At 49.4% G+C, this 22,597-nt stretch overlaps 1 protein-coding gene across 1 annotated transcript in view; it reads right to left on the bottom strand.

Annotated features, from left to right (window-relative positions):
- The window catches only part of INPP5D (inositol polyphosphate-5-phosphatase D), a 123,106-nt gene that overhangs the window by 70,255 nt on the left and 30,254 nt on the right, over nucleotides 1-22,597 (bottom strand). The window contains exon 3 of the mRNA XM_070618576.1: nucleotides 552-702. Coding sequence (XP_070474677.1) covers nucleotides 552-702 — 151 coding nt within the window. The remainder of the gene's footprint in view (nucleotides 1-551; nucleotides 703-22,597) is intronic.

Below are 22,597 nucleotides of genomic sequence, written 5' to 3'. Positions count from 1 at the left end.
TCGCACACTTTTTAGGGGGTGTACTGTTTTTTCTTTCAATGATGATATAAAGAAACACCTTTTTCATCCTTCCAGTGAGGTGCAAGGATCTCCTCCTTCATTCTCTCCACAGTGAAATGCAGCTAATTATTTTGATGATGATGGTAGCTGCATTTATTGAGGGCTTACTATGTACTAGGCTCTAGGCTTTACATTCATGGACCCTTTTGATGACTCCCTGAGAGGTAAATATAAGTTTCACTGTCTCTTTAAGGGAAGTCTATGGTTCAGAGAGGTTAAGTAATCTACCCAAGGTCACACAGCTAAGAAGCTGGGGAGCAGAAAGCCCCACTCAGGTCTGTCTGACCCCAGAGCCTGTGTTCCCAACTTGTCCTTAACCACTGTGTCACCCTCTTTCCCTCTGATAATTGGACCCACTTAATCTACAAGCACTTGTGGTGAGAGAAACTCCCCAGGACTTCTCCGCCACGGTGCTGGCAGGGAAGGTTCCAGAAGGTACCTCTTGCCACAGGCAGCTGCCAGCCTCCTGCCCTCAGTCCATCCCTTCCTACCTGCATCCTCCTCTGGCTCATCGCCCGCATCCTCCTCCTCCAGGGGCACGGGGTATTGCAGGTGGGTCACCAGACCCATGTTCTCCTTCTTGTAAAACTCGATGAGCTGGTCCAGCTTGGTGAAGAACCTCATGGGGACGCCTTCGGATGCCTGAGGACAGAACCCCAAACAGAGGCACGTTTGAACCGGCTGGAACATCACCCAACCACAAAGGTCACCTGCCGCGGAGACCAGCGAGGCCGAGGGAGTGACCACGATCCAGAAAAAGCCCTGGACTCCTACGCGGTGTCTGCCCGACACACCCACACGCTCACACCCTGTAACCAGCAGCCCTAAGAACCAGTCTGCAAAAGGCACAAATAGGACACTTTTAAAGTTTTTTTTCTTTGTTTTTTTTTAACTTTTATTTTTAAAAGTATTTGGTTATACAAGTAATACATTTTTATAATGGCAAAATTAGAAAATACAGAATTTTTTTGAGAAGACATCATCTGTTGTCCCACAACCCCAAGAGACCTATTTTCAATAGTTTAGAATGTTTTTCTAAAATGTGTGTGTGTGTGTGTGTGTGTTTGATGCTGGCAGTTATTTTTATTTCTCCCCCTCCAAAGATAACTTATTTTTAAACAGAGGAAAACCTATTCTAGCAGTTGCTTTGCTTTTATTTTAATTTTTTTTCATTTGCTATAATTCTGTTTTATCAAAACTCAGAAAACGGTTGCGGAAGCACAAAAATCTTCCCTGATTTGTGTCTCTGTTGCTAATGACTGAGGAGCCTGTGGGTAATTCTGCTGAGCTGTTCAAATGCTCTGGGGCCAAGTCCCCTTCTGCTGTCCCTTGGCTCCAGCAAGAAATTTTAGGTGGTCGCTGGGCAGCCAGCCTCCCTCGCTGAGGCCCCGCCCACTGAGGCCCCACCCACACAGACACCCCGCCCACCTAGGTCTCGCCCAGCGGAGCCCCGCCCCTGTGGGTTTCTCCTGAGAGGGTATCAGGCAGCAGGGCAGGATGCAAGAGCTGTAAGCATCCTGCATCCTGATGAGTCTTAAGTTCTCATCAATGCTGTACCCTACAGTTCCTAACTCAACGTGTCCCAACATCCTGTCCATCCTCTTCCACCAATCACCTGCCCTGTCTCTCCGTGGTGTGTCCTGTCTCAAGGAATGGCACCCTCATCTCCCCACTGGCCCAGCCAGAAACCAGAAGCATCTTGGACTTTTCCCTCTCTCTGGCACAGAGGACAAAGGAGGACAGTGCGAAGCAGGACCGATCCAGCCAAGAAGATGCTGACTGGGGCTGCAGCCCTGTGGAGGGGGAAGATGTAACCAGGCTCCAGGGAGGAGCAGTGAGGCCGGGGCAGCTGGACAGGAGCAAGGGATCAAGCTGGTGGTGGGTCCAGGGATGAGCGCCAAGGAGGCGGCCCCCTCTGGGTGGGGCTTCCCTGGCCTTACGGGAGCACAGCACCCCGGGTCCTCACACTAAGTGCCTGTGATTCACACCCGTTATTATAACAACCATCACATCAGTGACAGTCACGGAAGTTTAAAATGAGTTGAGAAGGTGCCATCTTTGAAGTTGAAGGTCAGGGGTCCAACTGCTCCCCTGGGGGCTACTGTTGCCTTCTGGAGGAAGGAACTGGGACCACCGCACGTGGGAAAGAAGGCCACTAGGTAAATAAGGTTGGAAGGCCCAGCCAGGTTGGTGTACAAGAGGAGCCTGGGCTGATTGTGGCTGGATTGTCTTGACTGGCCCACCTTCAAGTCAGATGCCTATTGCTGCAGCATGGTCGGGACTGACGTGGGAGGCTGGGGATGGTGCCTCCCACCCCAGGTAAGTGGGATGGAGAGATCAGACGAGACAGGATGACCCAGACAGACATGGGTATCTGGGAACGGAGCCAGACTCAGACCTGTCCCTGCACCCTTGCTCGTGGGGTCAGCCCCAGTTGTACTGAGGATGCATTTGCCTTCAAGGAGAATCCGCTGCCATCTTTCACCTTGACTCAGGACTCTCCACTTGGCTTGTCTCTGCTTGTCTCTGTCTCTCTCTCCATGTGTATTTGTGTGTGCACGTGCGTTGTCCACATGTATCAATCTGTCCATGAGGGTATGTGCCTGTGTTTGAGTGTGTGGCTTAAGCTATGTAATAAATTCGTAGAGAGTTTAACAAAAGGTTTTTTTTTAAAAATTCTTTCTAATAAATTCCCTTGTTTTCCCAAAGCCCCATGTTAAGCAATCTCTTTCAAACATTATTGAACCAGAAATACCTGAGCAGTGGCAGCCAGGCCTTCTAAAAAGTAGCTTGAAGAGGTTCAAAGCCAAAAGTGAGCAGAATAAGAAAAATAATTTGACACGACACAAGATGGATGAACTCAGTTCAGATAAAGCCATCGTGGTAAGTGTCATCCTGCCAAGAATTTACAGCTGATGGATGACAAGCCATTAGGCATATGAAAAAAGGATATGAAAATCTCAAAGGAAGTCAAAGTGAAACGACTCCTGTGTGAGTCTGGAGAAGGGGCCGCGGCTGGAGGCCGTCTGGGGAACACGTGTTTGAGGGAGCACACGAGATATGAGATTTCAATGCACGGATGCGGTCACATTATTTTATGTACCACTAAAAAGGTAAAGCATAAACTGTGATACGCCATCAATTGTGGACCCATTCGATTTCAGAGATGTTAAATGTGAAAAAATAAGCATCTTGGAATTGATGAAATTTGCTGTGTACTCATTCTGCAGAGGAACAGGATGCTCTAAAATTAATCTAATCCCTACAGATCCAGCAAGGAGGGAGTTGGGCGAGAGGACCCAAAAGCCAGTGGCAGGAGCGGAGCGCTGTGGGCAAGACAAACTTGCCAGGACACTGCTTGTGCATGGACTGTTCACGGAGCCCGGGGAGCCTGGTGCACCATGGCTGCTGGCCGCCCGGGTGGCCCAGGTGCCCAGGAAGGTAAGGATGAGGGTTGAGTCCAACCTCAGGGACAGTGGCGCAGCCCGTCTAGGGGGCTGGGTGGGCAAGCCAGTGAATGGCCACTGAAAGGCACTGCTTGGGCGGGATGCCTTCCCACCCCTCCCCTACAGCTCACGGGGCGGAAGCCCCCAGGAAACGCATGGAGCTCTGCAGGGAGCAGGTCTGCAGGCAGCACATACCGCCTGAAGCGAAGACTTGCCGTGTGCATGGGGTCAGAAGGGAGCAGCCTGTCTCAAGGACCAGCGCACGCAGACGCACAGACACAGAGGAAATGGTGAAGGCAGGGCGCCCACTAGCCAGAGTTATGGTCTCCTTGGAGGAACTGTTCCCCAGAGGGTGTCCTCATCAGTCTTTGCCCTGGCACTGAAATGCAAAGGGTTTCATAGAGACTCCTTTGAGAACTTATGTTCAAAGCACATTCTAGAACAGGAACAGGAACAGGAAAAGGTCAGAGTGCCCAGGGCTATGGAAGCTCCTTAGCTGATCCAGACTGGGGGCGGGGGGGGGGGGTTGGGTAGGGGTGGGGGTGAGGCGTATAGTCTAGACAGCCGTGGGGGGCTCCATATGCACAGGGCAGAAGGGAACAGCCCAGCCGCAGTGCTCTCATTCCTAAGCTGGACCTAGAAAGGTCCCCTGTCAAGGCAGGACAGCCAAGAGGGCAGGGCGGTGTGGCCGGCGAGGGGGTGGGTCTGTGCACAGGGCAGCCGTATCTGGGCCGAGTCAAAGCTGAGTCAGGAGTCGGTGGACAGTGCATTGACCGTGGGCCCGCAGGAGCACTGGGTTCTTGTGGGGATGGGGGCCTGGTCAAGTCCATATCTGCCTGACTGTGCATCCATAGTCAGGGGCCGGCTCTGCTTACTGTTGTATCCTCCGATGGCACCGTATGGCCTGCCAATCGGAGCTGTTTGGCGATAGTGATGGATGGACCTGCTGCACTGGGTCAGGATGACAGCTGTGCGTTTAGAGCCAGGAGGAAGGATGGCCCGAGAGGACCCTGTGTGGGCCTGGGATAGGGGATGAAGAGAAATGGGGGGGCAGGGGAGGCAGCAGGAGGAGTACCCCCTCTCCCCAGCCCCGACCTGATCCCCCCAGTTGGAGCCTTTTCAACAATAAAATGTCAAATGTCGAGAAGAAGGTTGTCATGTGTATCAGTCAGGTCCTGGCAGGAAGCGGGTGTCAAGTTAAACTGGGGGATTTGGGAGAATTTAGCGGACGGGATGTAGGGATGTAAGAGGAAGGCAGCACCTCGCAGCTACCAAAGCAATTACCCCCCATGGGGGCAGCAGACGCAGGAACTCGGAGAGGGCTGGCAGGCAAGAGCTGTGGCCTTCTGTAGAGCCGACCCCTGGGACCTCCCATCTCCTGGCTGTGCCTCCCATCTGCCACCCAACTGCAAACCTGGGGCCAGGGAGCGGGTGAATCTGGGCTGGAACAGAAGACACACAGTACATCAGGTCCAGGGTGACGGGACGCCTGTGGGACAGGTGGGACAGCCAGGCCTGTGTGTTCTGCGTGCCTTGGCCAGGCTCCCAGCAGGAGGGGGACTGGCCACACTTCCGGGGAAGGGGGGCTGCCCTCCATGCTTAATGGTGGAGGCCTCCAGACTTCGTTCCTCATTCCGCAGCCGCTGCCTTCCTGAAGAGATTTATCAAGTCATTTTGAAACAGAGAAGGAAACCCTGAAGCCCCACATTGGGGGCGGGGGGGCTGCGAACGGGAGCCTTGCTCATCACAGACGTTCCCCGGGGGGGTGCCCATGGGTGACTGGATTTCTGCTCCGTGGCAACTCTCCCCCAACCAGGAAGGAATTCCTTCTCTCTTTGGCACATACCTAGAGCACACGACAGACAGCTTGATTTTGTGAAAGCAAAGAGCAGCATTTCCTACATTGTTAGTCTATTCACTTAATGGTGTGTACGCACAGAGCAGACGACCCTTCGGGGTTTGTGGTGTCAACAGAATGGACATGAACTTATCTCCATCACCGAAAGTCATGCAGAAAAACACGTGGTAAGAGTTAGTTCAGATTGTGAAACAAAATACCTATCTCTTCTCCAGTCTGTCATTAAAATCTCCAGGTTATGGAAAGTTCCAGGCACTTTCCAGCATGACCATTTCCGTGAGCCCCTCTAGACAGCTCCCTACAAAGCCCAGCTGTGTCTGCTTCCCCACAAGCTTGTAAGTCCTTGTGGGAAAGGGACCCTGCTTGGCTCAGCCAGCCTGTCATAGTCCCCCAAACCCCTTGCAGGCATAATGACAGCCCCCCCCCACACACACACACTGTTTGGCGAGACGTGCACATCACGTAAAACAGACCCCAGCATTGAAAAGTCATAGAAGGAAACGGATGTGGAATGCCAAGCTGGGCCTTTCAGGGAGGGGCCCCTTCACCCCATCACCTGGCGCCTGAGCTCACCCGGGTACCAAACTCCCAGAGAAGGTACAGAGTGAGGGGGAGGGTGGCCCTGAGTCCCAGGGTTTGGGGAGGGACAGCCAGCAGGATCTTTAAAACAAGGGACAGCTGAATGTCCGGTCTGTTGGAGGCCCAGGGCTGTGCACCCTGCGAGATGTGTTTCCAGAAATGGTTCTGAGGCTCTCACTTTCAGATGCTCTTCAGAGGAAGGGGGAGCACTGGAAGGCTGAACTTTCCCAAGGGGTAGCTTGAACTTCAGCACTGTCTGCTGTGTCTAAACGGGGAACTGAAACAGGGCTAGGGACTCGGGAGGAAGCGGGCACAGGCAGCCGAGGGGCAGCCGAGGGGCTCCGGGAGGACACTGCTGCAGGGCATGCGGCTCTGCCAGCCTTCCCTACAAAGGAAAGAGCACATACAATCGTTCTGGAAATTTTACAGATGATGGGAAAGTGTTAAAGAGAGGGGAGAAAAAAAGTCTGCTCGCTATCCCACTGCAGCAAAGCATTTCTTTCAAGTTCAAGGAGAAAGTCACTAAAAGGTCTTAAGCAGGGTGACAGTACCATTTGGCTGCCATGAAGAGAATGGCAGGGAGGGGTGAGGGATGGCTGGGGGCATTATTATTTCTATTTTCCTGGTGACGAGACCCTGGGCCCCTGGAGGCTGTGGAGGAAGTGTGCAGAGCTGGATTCAGCCCAGGCCCAGGGTTCCCACATCCCTGGAGGCACCACACTGATGCAGAGTGAGCATGGAATTTGGCTGTCCAGGCCCAGCCTCTGTGTTCTGGAACAGTCCCTCCCATCCCTGACAGCTCTGAAGCATTTCCTCCACTCACAGATCAGATTGGCAGGGGCTGCACGCCCCGTCCTGTCCACCTCTCATTGTCGCTGGGACCCACCTCCTCCTAGCCCTGCTCTGCCCTCTCCGGTCTCTGCCAGCCCCGGACATGCCTTCCTTGGTTTCCCTTCTGCCCTCAGGACTGTTCTCCCTCTTTAACCAGCTCCTCTCCCGCAAACCTCTTCCTAAGAATTGCAGACCTCAACGTGGGTGAAGAAGGGAGAGACAGAGAGACCAGACGGTGGGTCTCTCGGGTCTTTTGGGCCCTGCAGAGTTTGGATTTTGTTCTAAGAGTGATTTGGAGCCGCTAAAGGCTTTTAAAAGCTTGTGTGTGTGTGTGTGAGAGAGAGAAACTTGATAAGATTTACATTTTAAAAAACATCATGGACTATTGAATGGGGCAGGAGTGGAAGCTGGGGACCCCAGCACCTCCCCCCGCCCCGTGCTTGACCTGTGGAGGTGCAGTGGAGGGAGAGGGGCTGGACGGAGCTGGAACAGCCAGAGAGCTGCTTGTGAGAGACAGGGGGCCAGGGAGCTCACCCCAGATCTCCAGCTTTAGGGACCTGGTTGATGTCAGTGCCGGTTAGTGAGATGGGAGAGGCCGGCGCAGACAGGTTTGGGAAGATCTGGAGGCCAGCTTCAGATCCAGAAATCCCTCTCCAGCCATATGGCTGAGAATGGGCCCCAGGATATGTCTCCTGAAAAGTCAGCTCTTCCGCTTCCCCACCCTTCTCCTCTTTTCTTTAAAATATATTTATCCGTTTGTTTCCTTCCCCTTCTCTTCCTTGAAGTGGCCAGGAGCCAGCAGGGCTTCGGGGCTGGGGCCACAGAGGTGGTCGGCAGGCAGAGGATGCAGCTGGAACAAGGAAGTGGTCAGGGCCTTAGCAGCTGGCCTGGCTGGGGCAGGAGGCAGCAGAGACTGGCTACACACAGGGAAACGAGCAAAGGATGAAATATATGGAGAAATGGGAGCCAGTTTCTCACTGTCAGAGAGAGGAGCTAGGCTAGAATGAACTCGGTCTGCAGTGTCGCATCGGAAGGGGAGGCATCAGTGTGAACTCAGGGTTTTTACCACCTATAGGTAAACACCGATGCATGTGTGAGTGTGTAGGTGTGTACACACACATTTCACTGCTCTGTCTTCCGAGAGGACCTAGAAGCAACAACACCCCAGTTGCAACTAGCACATTGAAATACAACCCTCCACTAAAGAGAACCAGGCTCCTTGGAGAGACAGACGGTTCTAGGGCTGGGGCGGGAAAGGTGTAAGGTGGGCCTGGAACATCCATTACCCAGAAGGTAAGGAAAAGCTCAAAAAATGACAAGGATTTGTCAAAAAGATCCAGGAACCAGGAGACAACTGAAAGGACAGTTGAAAGGACCATCTGGCACAATTTCAGCATCAAAATGAATAATAAAAATAATTACAATTCATTGAATAAAATAGGAACTCATGAGTCTGTACTGATGTAAATAAGTGAGAAAGGAAAGCTCTTTCTCACGGTAGAATGCCGATTAATAACTGTCTAACGAGTGATGGGAAAAGTCACCTTTCAGCAACTGATTCAGGCAAGAATCAACGGATGCTAAAGATGCTGAAACTAGTGGGTGAGAGACTGAGGAGGGACGGGACATCTAGATAGTCTCAAAGCATCTCCCCACAGAATAGTTAATAATTTAAAAGGGAAAAATGGTAACTTGACAACGAGGACACCTGGCAGACACCACCTTAACCCAGTGACAAGGTTGACTTCGCGAGTAACAGGACAAAACGACATCGTGCGTCTCCTGAGATGAACGCGGAGAGCACAGCAGTGCCTCTGTGGTACCTGTGTCGGAAATGCAGCGCCTGGACCCAGTCAAGTGGAAACACCCGAAAACCCCAAATCAAGGCACGGCCTACAAAATTACTAGCCTGTTCTCTTCAAAGATGCCAAGGTCATGAAAGACGAGGAACTGTGCCCAGTACAGGGATGTGGTAATTACAAGTAACTAACACATAGTGCCCCCACCCCACCCACCAGCTGGTCCAGAGGCGGAGATTATAAGTAGAATATATAAATATAACAGTTACGTATTGCTATAAAGGGCATGGCTAAGACAACTGGAGAATTTTAAATGGTATCTAAAGATTAGGTGATACTATTTCATCAATGTTAATTTCCTGATTTTGACGATTGAACTGTGGGTATGTAGGGGAGAGGGCTCATCTTTAGGGAAAACACATCTTTAAGGTTAATGGGGCATTGCCAGCAACTTACTCTCCAATAATTCAGAATAATAATAATAATATGAGAGAGAGAGAATGATAAACTTCCAAGGCTAAAATGTACATTGGGGAAAGTGAGTGAAGGGTGCACAGGAATTCTTTCCACTCTTTTTAAAACTTTTATATGTCTGCAATTATTTTCAAAATAAATAGTGAAAAAGAAAAAAACAGTTTGGAAATGATCTATATCTTAATCTGGATGGTGGTTACATGTAAACATTTTTTTGAGCGTAATAAGAAAGATTTTTAAAAATTAGCTTATGTAACCCCACTCATTTAATTAACATGCACGCAAGAACACACACACACACACACACACAAACACACAAGGGAGTGGGGTTTAAAAGGCATGCTGTCTAAAAGTGTCAGATTTTTTTTTAAATGTACAAAAACATTCCTGGCCTATATACTTCTGCAGGTTTCTGTACAAAAATTACATCTTAGAAACATCTTCAACGTCAGATAATCGTAATAATACTGACGTACCAAGAATAGAAAGACAATCACAGAGAGTCCCTCAGCACGAGCGGGTGGAGGTGAGGTGGTGGCCACGGCCCCACAACAAGACACATGGCGGACGCAGCCTCTGGGCTGATGTGTGCGTTCTTGGGACTGACCAGAGGGGAGGGGCAGCGGGTTTTGTGGGCTGGGGCTGGACATCCAGGTGCACTGGGCATTGGGCGTGGCGGAGCTGGGTTCCTGGAAAGGTCCCATGCATCGGTGAGCAGGGCGGGTTTTATTTTGTGAGTGGGAGAGATGGGAGGCTGGAGGAGGAGGAAGAGGAGGGGCCTGGGGTAGATGTGGACACAGCTTCTGTTCTCTCCCAGGACCCAGGCACTTGGTTTAGATTCTGGGGTGGATGAGAGAGAGATGGAGACTGATGGCATGGAATTTGGGGGGAGCAGACCCTGGCAGACTGGTAGATGGGGCTTTTGGCCCCTGGTACAGAGCCCCAGGCCGGCACAGGAACCCTGGTGTTCTCGTGGTGCACAGGGGCCACACGAAGCTTCAAGTGTCCTGCCGCCACAGCCCGCACGAGCAGGAGCTGACACAGGAGAAGGGAACAGTATTCTGTGTGGCGCCTGCAGGTGGCCGGCCAGCAGAGGGCACATTTAGGGGTCCTCCAGAGTGTCTTAGAACTATTCATGGGACCTTTGAGGGGTCATTTTCTGGTAGGCAGGCTGCAGGTTGCTGGAGCTGCCATGTCTCGTGAATGGCCTGGTGTTGTGGCCTCATGGGGCTGGAAGGCTGTGAGCTGTAAATGGCACTAGGGAGGTGAGGGAAAAGGGGGCTGGTGCAGGTGGGACGTGGGCTCTTTGGGTCCCGGGGAGTGGGGTCTTGTTCGTCTTTCCTCAGGTCTTGTCTTGCAACAGTGAACAGTACCCTGTGTCAGCCACTCAGGACAAAGGACAGGTCACGGTGGCAAGAACACTGTTCCCCACCATGTGTCCTGTGCCAGGGGCAGAGGAGGTCCCTCTGAGGGCTCTCTGGCTCTTCCCAGGTGAGGATCCCACTCCCCAAAATGGAAGAAACTGGAACTGGGCCAGCGGTGTTAGGTATGTTATCTACTTTATATTGTATCTAACATCACAGGTGGGTGCCACAGCTCCATGCTACAGACAAGGAAACTGAGACTCAGATATGTTGAGCAACTTGCCTGGGTGGTCAGAGGCGTTGTCAGAAGAGCAGCACCCAGGGGGACGTTTCAAGATAAGAAAGAAGATAGGAGGCGGTGGGTGGGGACCCACAGGCTTTCTAGCTAGACAGGAGGGAGGGTACCAGACACAGGGAGCTGCCAGCTCGGGGTGGAACCAGGTGGTTAGAGATTCTCGGGCAGGCAGACTCAAGCCTGCAGCAGCTCAGTGGGTGGGCTGGGTGGTGTGAAACCCGGTACGTGGGAGAAGCTCGTATCCCGGGTGGCAGCAGGCCTGGCCTCTGCGCTGTGGTGGGCGGTGGGGGTGGGGGTGGAGGCGGCGAGGCTGGCACTTGCAATCTGTGGTCTCTGTCCTGTCTCCACTGGCTTGCCCCAAGGCAGAGTCCCCAAAGCCACATGTCTGAGGGCTTGGAAAGTGTGAAAGCCAACACCAGGCTTATTTAGAGTCTCGTATGTGCAGAAGAGGGTGATGCGGCAGCTCTGGGAGGAGGTAAGAAGCTTAAAGGAATAAAAGTGCAAACTGAGCGCCAAGCCTGTCCCAGCCCCACCCGCCAGCTGTGGCAGTGGGACATTGGCTCCAGCCCAACCGTGCTCATCCCCAGCTCCCTGGCGGGCACCAGCCAGCCCACTGGCCCTGTCTGCCCGGGTCCAGTAGGCCTGGCACTGGCAGGAGTGGGCTCTGTCTTACACCCAGCCAGCAGGCTGGAGTCTCCCATCCGCCTTGTTCCAACCAGCCCGCACATCCCAAAGAGGGTTCTTCAGCTTTTCTCTTGCCTTATTTTGGGCAGACTTCCCAGAACAGAACGGCTCGGGATGGGCTCTGTTCGCCTGCCAGTCTCTGTAATCGCTCCTAAATCCACACCCCACCCTTGATTCTCAGAGCTGATGTCCCCATTTCTCAACCCATGCTCCTTCCTTGGGCTTGTCATCCCCACCTCTCTACTTCTCAGTCCCTGCATCCTGTGGCCACTCCTCCCCAGGCTGGGTGTCCCCTCCTCCCCCACCAGCAGAGCCAGCGGCCCGCAGCGCTGCCTCCTGCCTTCTCCCACTGGGGAAACCCCCGGATGCCAGGTCATCTCCCATACTGGGCACTCACAGAGGCTTGTTCCACTCTGTCGCCTCTGAGCTGGGATCCCCATTGGGATGTTGAGATCATGAAGCCCCAAATCTCTGCCTTTCAGTCTCTGATATCTGTGCAGTGGGAGTCAAGTCGCTTGCTCTCCTCGCAGACTTGAGCGGCCTGTGAAGTGCTTTGAACTGCTCACATCAAAAGAGCTGCAGGCGGGAGGTCTGGGAAATTTACACCTCTGGCTGGTACTGAAATGACAGCTCTGAGAGGCATCGTCTGAGGTCTCTGTTGGTGTCACCACAGCTGGAGCGAGGGGCAGGGGATGACGATGCTCTGTCTGCCAGCACATGATCTGGGTGTTTAGATGGAGGACCCCCCCATCTGGGGAGAGGATGGGTCTTCTGTCAGTAGAGTCACAGTTGACAGCTAGAAACTATCCATCACACCCAGCATCACAGGGAGGTTGTCAGATAACTATGGAAATTGTTTCCAAGCTTTTTCCAAGAGCTCGTGTAAACAGAAGCCTGGATGACAAGGAAGGGGGGCTGGGGCAGAGGGCCCTCCCTGCCATTGAATCTTGTGGCCACACCCTTCATCCTGGCACCTTGCAACATCTTGCAGAGTGTGAAGAATTTACGTCTTTGCCCCACTGATGTTGGGCATGGCCATGCAACTTGCATCAACCAATGGATTATGGGCAAAAGCACCAGTTTCAAGCTCAGGGCTTACCGGGCTTGTGGGTTTCTGCTTGCCCCTCCTGGGTCCTGTGATCTGACATGAGAAGACATGCCCCAGGGAGCCTCTGGCCCTTCAGCACAGGCTGAGAATAAAGACATGAGGAGCAGACCTGGACCCAACCAAAAATCTGGAGTCCAGTCCAGTCCAGTCCTGCTGAGCCCAGGAGAGCCCGGCCTAGATCCCGCAAGCACAGCTGAGCCTCAGACCCAGGAGAGGAAGAGAAATGTTTGTTGTTATAAACTATGAAGATTTTTGAGCACTTGTTATGCAGCAAACACTGACAAATAGACATTTGAAGGGAAGAATGAACTTCTCCTGAGAGTCTTCCTCTTATTGAAACTTCATGACATGATTATCTCCGTTTACCCACGAGAAAGCTGAAGCTCCAAGAGATGAGGTGACTTGTCCAATGTCACACAACTTGTTTTGTCACCAGGACCCATCAAAGGGACACACCTTCAGGTTCCATGCCCTCATTCCCACCACATCAGCTCTCCAGCATCCCAGAGGCCACCACCCTTTGATCTTGTCCTCTGAGCAGCCTTCAGGACCCTCTGGGCCCACCATCTTTCTGATGAGCCTGAACCCCACTGTGGCCACCAGAGCTCCTGTCTGCACGGCACCCTGCACTCCCTGTACATCTGCAGGCCCTGAGTGTCCAAGCCACTAGCCAGGATCAGCTGCCCAGTCCACCCCCTGCGCCTGAGCAGGGCGGCCCATCAGACCAGCCACCACAGCCCCCACACATTGACCAACCTCTCGCCACACACCCCCCTCCCCACCCCCGGGCTCACTGTGGGCTTCTAGCAGGGACAAACCCAGACCCAGGCCTTGCCCGCAGTCTAGCAGAGAAGCAAGACATGGTACAGTAAACAGTTAAGTAAATAATTACAAGGTGCAGAGGGTGTGAGGAGAAGACCGTGCTCCGGGAGGGTGTTACAAGGGGACTCAGCTTGGTGGGTCAGGGAATTATTTTCCAGAGGACCAACACTTAAGCTGAGATGCCAAGGATGGATAGGAGTGGTCCAGGCAACAAGAGAGGGAAATGTCACGGCAGGAAGAGGGAGCAGCTTGTGCCAAGGATGGTGTTCATATAAATTTGTGGTTTCTAATCACAGTTATTAGGTCCTTATGGCACGCTGTTGCTGCCCTGCCCAATTCTCCCAGGATCCCTCTCCTGCTCTATGCTCCCATCCTCCTCTCTTCTAGCGCCTCTGTGCTTTGCTTCTGAAGGATTGAACCTGCAACCTTAGATGCTTCCCCTTGGGTGCTGGAGTCACCTCACTTATATGGAGATCCTGGAGAAAATGGAGAGTTCTATGTTCCCTGTGCCCATCCAAGTGGCCAGCGCACACCTGGAGTGTGTGTGCAAAAGCCCAGCTCTTTGCTTCGATGCAGGACAAGCCCCGAGGTGTAATTTACACTCCAGAGCTCCCTTAGGCTTCACCCCAAATTACACCTTTGCTTGGCTTCTCCCCTTCTCTGTCCTGCACCCCTTACTCTCTTGCAGGCTTCTCCTGGGAGCCTCTCTTTAGTGAAATACTGGTACCCACTCTCAGGGTCTGCTTCTGGAATAATTTGACCTATGACAGTCAGCTCCCCAAATCAATCCTTCGTTGGTCCATGTTGAGCCCTCTCTCAACAGGTGATGCGAGGATTTACCCTCATCCCTCAACCCAAGCCCCAAACAGCAGACGGTCTGGACCCCGACTTTATGGAGCAATTGATCAGACGTGAGGGCCTAGCTTCCTCTTCCTCTCCCTCCTCCCCCAAATGTGGCTGCTCACGAGGACCACCACCACCCTCCCTGCTCCCTGCCTCCTCTTTCCCACCCTGCCTTCTGCACGGACCATCCAAAACCCTACTCTGTAGCTGGGCCTCTGGTCCTGTGACTCCCTGAGCCAGCTCGAGGGGATATAGGATGCCCTAAATGAGGTTGGCCACACTCGGAAACTTGGTGTTTAAGTGACAAAATGCATCGCATATTTACCCCAGAGTTGAGAGTGAATGAATGAAAGTTTGACTATTTTTTCAGTATCCAAACAACCTTACTTAAGTTTCTCTTGGTCTTCCCATCTTGGAACAGGTGAAGAAACTGAGGCTCGGAAGGGCCAAATGACTTGCCCTGTAAGTGGCAGCCCCAGGACTTCAACCCCAGCCTCAGGTCCCTGGCTCTAAGCTCTGTGCTCCTGGCCTCTGAAAGGTTGCCGTCTTCCAGTTTCCCTGCCTGTGTGTTCTGGTACCTTTGGTACAAGGAAAGCCTGTTTTGAACTCCGTCTATAGGACTTTGTTTACTAATGGATCTTATATATTCAAACGCCCTCTCTCCCTCCATTCCTCCCTCCACATCTGTATTGTATAAAGAATCCTGGGAGTGTAGACGGGTGAAGCCAATCTGGAGAACAATCCCACACAATTTAGACAAATTAAATATAGGTATATTCTATGACCCAGCAATTTCACCCCTGGACGTACTCCTCAGGGCTTACAATAACCACCTATAGGATGGTCATCATAGGTTCGTTCATGCTGGCAGAGATTCGCAGGGAAACTGGGTGCCCATCATTGGGAGAGTGGACAAGGTAGAGTGTGGTCAAGGGGCACATGGGGTGTTATGCTGCAGCCAGAAGAAAAGATTTGACGTGTATGTTGCAACATGGTAGGATCTTGCAAAAGACCCTTGGGTGAAAAAAGTAGAAAACAGAATACGAGCTATGATATCACTTGAGTAAATGAAAAATGGACGCACACAACGCAACAATACACATTTTGTAAGAACGTAGTCAAATAAAAAGACACCCACTCAAATGGTTGCCTATTAAAGGGAGGGTTAGCCAAGTGCAGTATGGGGATAGAAGGGATTAAAACAGTATAAAGACATTGCTTTACAGTGAGCATGTGCTTTGGTTTTGATCATGTAGTCTGATTGTGAAAGATGAGTTCTCAGTTCTATGGTGGCCTCTCTGATTTGACCTGAATTAATTACAAAAATCTTCTGTCTCAGTTTCTTCCTGGTCAAGTGGGGAGGAAGGTGTGGGCAAGGGGAAGTAATATTTAGACAGAAAGCAGTGTGGCCCATAAGTACAAGCAGAAAATCTGAAGCCTGACACATTGAAATAGGCAGGGTGTGAGACACTAGGGAGAAGTGGGGACTGTGACACATTGGAGAAATGTCCCTTTAAAGGGATCAGCTTCCACTTAGCTCCAGTTATATCCCCATGGGGTCACATGGGACTAGAGTTGCCAGGATTTCAAAATATTCAAGAGAAGGTAAAAATCTAGATTCTTAGATGAAATCTCAAATTTTTTAATGCCTGCAACTAATTTTTAAAACACCGTGTCAGCCACCAATTCAAATCTTAGCCCCACCACCAACTAGTTGGGTGACCTCAAGTATGGTATTTCACTCTCCAAGGCTAAGCCAATTTCCTTGTCCATGAATGAAGCTTCTAAGATTTAGTCAGCCAGGTGTTTAAATGAGTTCATATGAGTCCAGGGCACGGCTCACAGTAAGAGCTGTTATCACCATGGAGAGCCTAGCTACGTGTTGAATATGCTAAGAGATCATCAACTTCTATTTTTCAGATGAGTCAATTAAGGAGTGGAAAATTAAGTAGAAGAGTTAGGTGGAAAAAATATCTTCCCCAAATGTGATGAAAAGGAACGGGTAAAATTGAATTAAAGTAACTTATAAATAAGCTTAAAGTTGAGGTTAAAAGGGCTTAAAGTAAAGCAGAACTGATTCTTGATCGTCTGACCCCTAACGAGCCACAGGAGTCTTTAATACAGACACTGACGGTTGCAGGGGCACACACATGCCCCGAGGGCACTAGCAGGTGGGAGCTGATGATACACGGGCCCCTCGTGTGCTGCTGCTGGCTCATGCCAGCTGGTGCCAATTTGTGCTGGCTCCATCTTCCCGGAACCCCAAGAGCTGGTTGTTAAATGTGGCCGCTCTGCTGGGAGCCAAGGTGAGAGGATTTACACCACGGCAATGGGCAAACACCGTACGTCAGGGCCTCGCTGTCTTCCCTGGAGAACTGGCTGTCAATGTCTGCCACTGATGAAGCCCAGCAACATTTACCACTTTGGCAGAATCATCCATGCAATTCTTAGAAGCCTGGCCTCATGTACACACTTCCATTTCCCTCTGCATGGCCCCAGTCTCTAGAAGCAACACTGGATCAGGAGAAAATACAGTCATGCATCGCTTAATGACGGGGATACATCTGGGAAATGTGCCATTAGGTGATTTCGTTGTTGTGCGAACACTGTAGAGTGTATTTACACAAACCTAGATGGTAAAGCTTACTGCACACCTAGGCTCTATGGTACTAACCTTAGGGGACCACCATCATATATGAGGTCCACAGTTGACCAAAACATCGTTGTGTGGTGCACGACTGTATCGTTGACACAAGATGGTTAATTATTCATCAAGGGGAACACGGAGGGAGATACTGTTCAGTGAGGAAAACATTTTTGCCCTAAAAATGGCAATGGCCCAGATCAAAACAGGAAGCTTCCAGCCTGTCTTGATGGGTAGGTGGGATTGTGGAAACTACGGGAAGCTGAAAAGGGACAGGAGCAAAGTGTTCTGTTGTCAAGATGTGGGGACAACTGTGAGTCTCTGGTTCCCCAGCCAGGCTCGCCCCGGACCTCTAGGGGGAAAAGGCTGAGTTTAGGCAGACAGGAGTGGACGGGCAGCCCGGGGTAAACATCGTGCCCTGCAGAGGAACCGAAAGTCACCGTTTGCAGGCTCCTGCTGCTCTGAGGAAGTGATCAAGGCACCCTCCATCATGGGACCGAAGCCCAAGGCAGAGGAGGGGCACGCAGCTATACCTGCTTCTACAAAATCCCAGCCTCATCCTGAGGAGGAGGGGAACTCGGAGTGAGAGAGCAACCTCGGGTGCTGACGAGCTGGGGCGGCGGGGGTTGGGGGGCGGTGCTGGCAGGTAGAGCAAAGAGGAGGGGGGTCAGGTGACTGAGGGCAGGCCAGGGAAGTCATGATTTTCACAATGCATAGGATGGGTTCTTCTGTAGTTTTCAGTTTAGAGAGCTCTGTGTCCATCCCAGAGAAGATTCTAGATCAGATTTCTAAAAGCGTGGGTTGTGAGATGTACCAAAGCAAGTAGCACCCCTAGGAGTTCACTGGGAACAGACCAAGTCAGGTGAACCTGTTTTTCTTATTTTATTTACAGAGTAGAGGCAAATGCATGTTTGCAAACCAAATAAATTAGATCATTTGTTGCCTCTGATGGAGATCACAGCGCAGTCGCCTACAGAGGTCAGGCAGGTGATGTAAGTGAGTGGAACAGGCTGGGAGTGAGGCAGTAGGGAGAGGTGGGGACTGTGGCACGTCAGAGAGAACTGCTTCATGGAAAGGGGGAAGCTTCCACTAGCTTCAGTTATCATGGGGTAATATAGGTCAAAGGTTATCAGATCCTCAGATTTTTCAAAAGAAGCTGAAAACTCAAAATGTTACATAAAAATCTCTGAACTTGTAAAAATGCTTTTTTAAATTTAAAATATTTTCTTCAATGCTTTTTATTTTATTTATTTATTTATTTTTGAGGAAGATTGGCCCTGAGCTAACACCTGTGCCCATCTTCCTCTATTTTTCATATGTGGGACACCACCTCAGCATGGCTTGATAAGCAGTGTTAGGTCCACGCCAGGGATATGAACCAGCAAACCCTGAACCTCCCAAGCAGAACGTGTGAACTTAACTGCTATGCCACTGTACCGGCCCCAAAAATGCTTTTAAGTGGTTGATAATTTTTAAAAACATATGTCAGGCAAATAGAACACTAAATTCAACACAGGGGCTACCAGTTTGTGGTCTTTGATATAAGAGATATAGATTTCAATGGAGCATATTGTGATATTCATCCGTGATTTTTTGTTGAGAACCACACGGAGGAACATAGCCCAGGGGGCGAAAACACTGCTGTCAGCCTGGACATGGGTTTCCGGTGCTGTGGGGTTCTCCCTCTCATTTACATCAGTGATTCAGACTAGGACCCGGGAGGTGGGCTTACCAATGTGTGGCTACCAGCAAGCGAGGAGGCATCTTAAATACGCTGGGTGACAAGTTGAAGCAGAGCTCAATGGGCTGGAGCAATGGGCTGGGGCAGAGAGAAGTCCCCATCGGGCACTGACCGCCTGGCTATACGTATCAGCTTTCCATCCACTCTGCCATTCCAGCTTGGGCACCATTTGGTTGATGCCCTCCTCTCGGCTCTCCCATCTGACTCCTTGTCTTTGATCTGCATCCTCCTCTCAGAGCAGAAATCAGAAGCAAGACAACACTGAATGCCATTGCCCCTGATCTGCGTCACCACACCACGGGTCCCAGCCAGCGCCAAACAAACCAAAGCAACTCCCCTCCCCACAAATCAAGGTATGGGAAAGAAGAGAGAAGTCTATCAACATTGGCAGGCATCAAGATCATGTCCTTAGAGAAGCCAAGAGAATACATTAAAAACATGACTAAAACGCATGAGATTATTCAGAAGGATAGGAAAGTGAAGCCTACAGAATCGTAATTTTCTTAGACATCTGCAAAACTCAATCAGAAAATGTCGTGGAGAAAACAGATTCTATTTGCCAAAGAAACTAAAACTATATCACACCCAGCAACAGGGAAGATTAAGAACTATATGGAGAAAATACAAAAGACAGCGTAAAAGATATAAAAACAAATCCGAATAAACAGACAGAGATGCCATGTTCCCAAACAGAAGGTCTCAACAGGATAAGGATGTGAGTTATCTTCTAATTAATGTATAAGTTCAATGTAATTACATAAAAATTCCAACTGGATTTTTAAGGGAACTTTATAAACTGATTATAAACTTCACCCAGAAGAGAAAAATGCATGGAAACCACAAAGAAATAAAGAGAAAAATAAATAGGAACCCTAGTCTACCTGATAGGAACACACACGATAAAGCCACAGTAATGAAAACACTATGGAACCGGGGCAAGAAAAGATTCATCAGTCAGGGGAACAGAAGAGTCTAAATTCAGATTAGGACCATGCATATGAGGGATTAGATTAGATTAGAGAATTTAGCACATAATATGATGGCCTTGTGAACCAACGGAAAAAGGACGGACTATCCAATATATGATATGGCTATCCATTGGGAGGATGGGATTATATTCCTTATTTTATGCCAAATATAAAAATAAATAAAGAGCTAAACATAAAATTATACTACGAAAGTGTAGGAAAAATGATATTTTCCCTGAATAAATAATATTGAGATGAGCGATTCACAAAACCCAGAATCTATAAATGACTACGTAATCCATAAAAGTCGCAAACTTCCATATGATGAGTGAACCATAAACAAAGTTTTTTTAAAAATGACAGGCTGGGAGAAAATATTTACACATAACTGACCCCCCAAAATTAATGTGCAAAATATATGAAGAGCTTTTTTAAATCAGAAAGATTTTTATAAAGGAAATAAAACTGAGAAAGAATAGAAATAGGCAATTCACAGGAAAAGAAATACAAATGGCCAATGCACATATGAAAATAAGCTTATCCTTTTTAATGAGGGAAATGCAAAATAAAATATTGAGATTGCATATTTCAACCACTGTGTGATAAAAATTACAGACACTGGTAATGTCCAGTATTGAGACGATTTGGGGACATGGTGGGTGCCAAATGACATTAGAGAGAGATGGCTCATTGGATGATGGCAGGGTGACTTGGCTGTGTCCACAATAAAAACATGCATTCCTTCAACCTAGTAATATTTTATCTTGAAGGAAATTTGCGCATGTGCACAGAGGCACACACAAGCCTTGCTTATTATAGCATTTGTTTTTGTAGCAATAATTTTAGAAAAGGGAAATTGTCTATATATCCATCTGTAGGAGGATGGTGAACCGTATTGCATGACAGTTAAGCACAAAGTTAAAACATAACAGTTAAAAAACTAGAGTTAACAGTACCGTGTTATATATTTGAAAGTTGCTACAAGAGTAGATTTAAAAGTTCTCATCACAAGAAAAAAATTTGTAACTATGTGTGTTGTTAACTAAACTTATTGTGGTAACCATGTCACAATACGTATCAAATCATTATGTTGTCCACCTAAAATGAATACGATATTATATATCAATTATATCTCAATTAAAAAAATAAATAAAATAGGCTCCCACCTCCCCCAAAAAAGCACAAAGATGTGTGAACTGACTTGGATAGATCTCAATGAGAAATTGCTAAGGAAAGAAAACAAATTGCAGGACAATAGGCACAGCATAATCCCACTTATTTTTACAAAGCCTGACATATTTGTAGAGGCTCATCTCTCTACGAAAATGCACAAAAAATGGCAAATGTCACACCATTGGCAGTGGCTGCCCCTGCGGAGGAGAGAGGGGTGTGGGGATGGTGAGGTCAGGCTTTCACTTTCTCCCTCTGCACTTCTGTTTTGTTTGAACACTTTTAAGAAGTATATTTATATTTCACTTGGGTTGAAAAAAAAAAAAAAAGGAAAATGAGAAAGAAAGATAACAGGACCTACCGCTTACAAGCAGACCTGCCTTCCTCCCAACAGGGGTCTTGATGCCCGGGGTCCCTCCGCCTGCAGCTGACCCGGAAGAGCTCCCGCCTGAGAAGAGCATTCCTGACCTGGGGACCTGCCTCGGAGACCCTATTCTTACTCACACAGCAGTGGCCGCCACCAGCAGGGCTGTACACAACTACAAATTAAAAAAAAAAAAAAAAAAAAAAATCCCCCCCACCACCCAGTTTTTGCCTTGAAGGGTTTAAATTCAGCACATATGCTTTTCCCAGACGGGCATCGGGAATAAAAGGTATTCTGTTTTTAAAACTAACTTTAAAATTGCTATTGTATGAGTATGGGGTTTTAATTTGGAGTGATGAGAATGTTCTGGAATTGGATAGAGACGGTGGTTGCAAAACACGGTGAATGTACTGAATGCCATGGAGTCATTCGCTTCAAAATGGTTCATTTTGTGTTACGTGAATTTCACCTCCACTAAAACCAGCAACTAACCAACCGACTCTGCCCGGCCCTCTGCAGTCTGCAGAACAGACTCCAAGCTCCCCAGCCCAGCATGCAAGCCCTTTTTCAATCAGGTCTCCACCTCCCCTTTCCCGGTCTTCTCTGCTGGGACTCCCATTTGGGACCCCAAGCTACGGCAACCTTCCCCCATACCTTCTGAGACGATCCCGTTTCCCGCAATGATAATTTTAATAAAGACAAGAAGTGAAATGTAAAAGAGAAAAAAAAATTATTGTTATAAAAGTTATATCTCTGCCACAGTTCAAAAAAATTAAGACAGCACCAAAGGGTATAAATTAGAACGCGGAAGCCTCCTTTTCTTATTGATAACCCCCAATGGCCCGAAAACCCCCATTCTCGTCCCACTGTTATGAGTTCCTTGGGTATCTTTCCCGTCACTCTGATGCATGTGCAATCCTGAGTGTATAATCTACCCTTAACAAACAACTCCCCAAATTCTCACAGTATAACAGCACACTGCAACTTCTTCTTGTTCTCTCTCTTTTTTTTTTTTTTGAGGAAGATTAGCCCTGAGCTAACTACTGCCAGTCTTCCTCTTTTTCTGCTGAGGAAGACTGGCCCTGAGCTAACATCCGTGCCCATCTTCCTCCACTTTATATGTGGGACGCCTACCACAGCATGGCTTGACAAGCGGTACCAGGTCTGCACCCAGGATCCGAACCGGTGAACTCCGGGCCGCCAAGAAGCAGAACGTGCGTACTTAACCGCTGTGCCACCGGGCCGGCCCCTTTCTTGTTCTGTTTTTAATTTTGGAGATATTTCCAACTTACTATGCACAGCTCTAATTTTTTAAACAACTGCATAGTCTTCCACTGGCCAGACCACAATTTATTTAAAGTCCCCTATTAATCACATGTAGGTTGTTTGCTGGTTCTTCTTGGTCCCCGATTTGAAGTGATGCTGTGGTGAATGTCCTTGTACATATCTTTGCCCATGTGACCTGCTGGACACAGTCCTGGAGCGGAGGGCATGCCTCGGGGGGCCCGGGCACTACGGATGTTCATGGATATTGGCAATTTGCTCAC

This window comes from Equus przewalskii, chromosome 5, assembly GCF_037783145.1.
Source record: "Equus przewalskii isolate Varuska chromosome 5, EquPr2, whole genome shotgun sequence".
NCBI lineage: Eukaryota > Metazoa > Chordata > Mammalia > Perissodactyla > Equidae > Equus > Equus przewalskii.
Note: the sequence above shows the minus strand (reverse complement) of the source record. Positions and strands in the feature narration are given on the sequence as shown.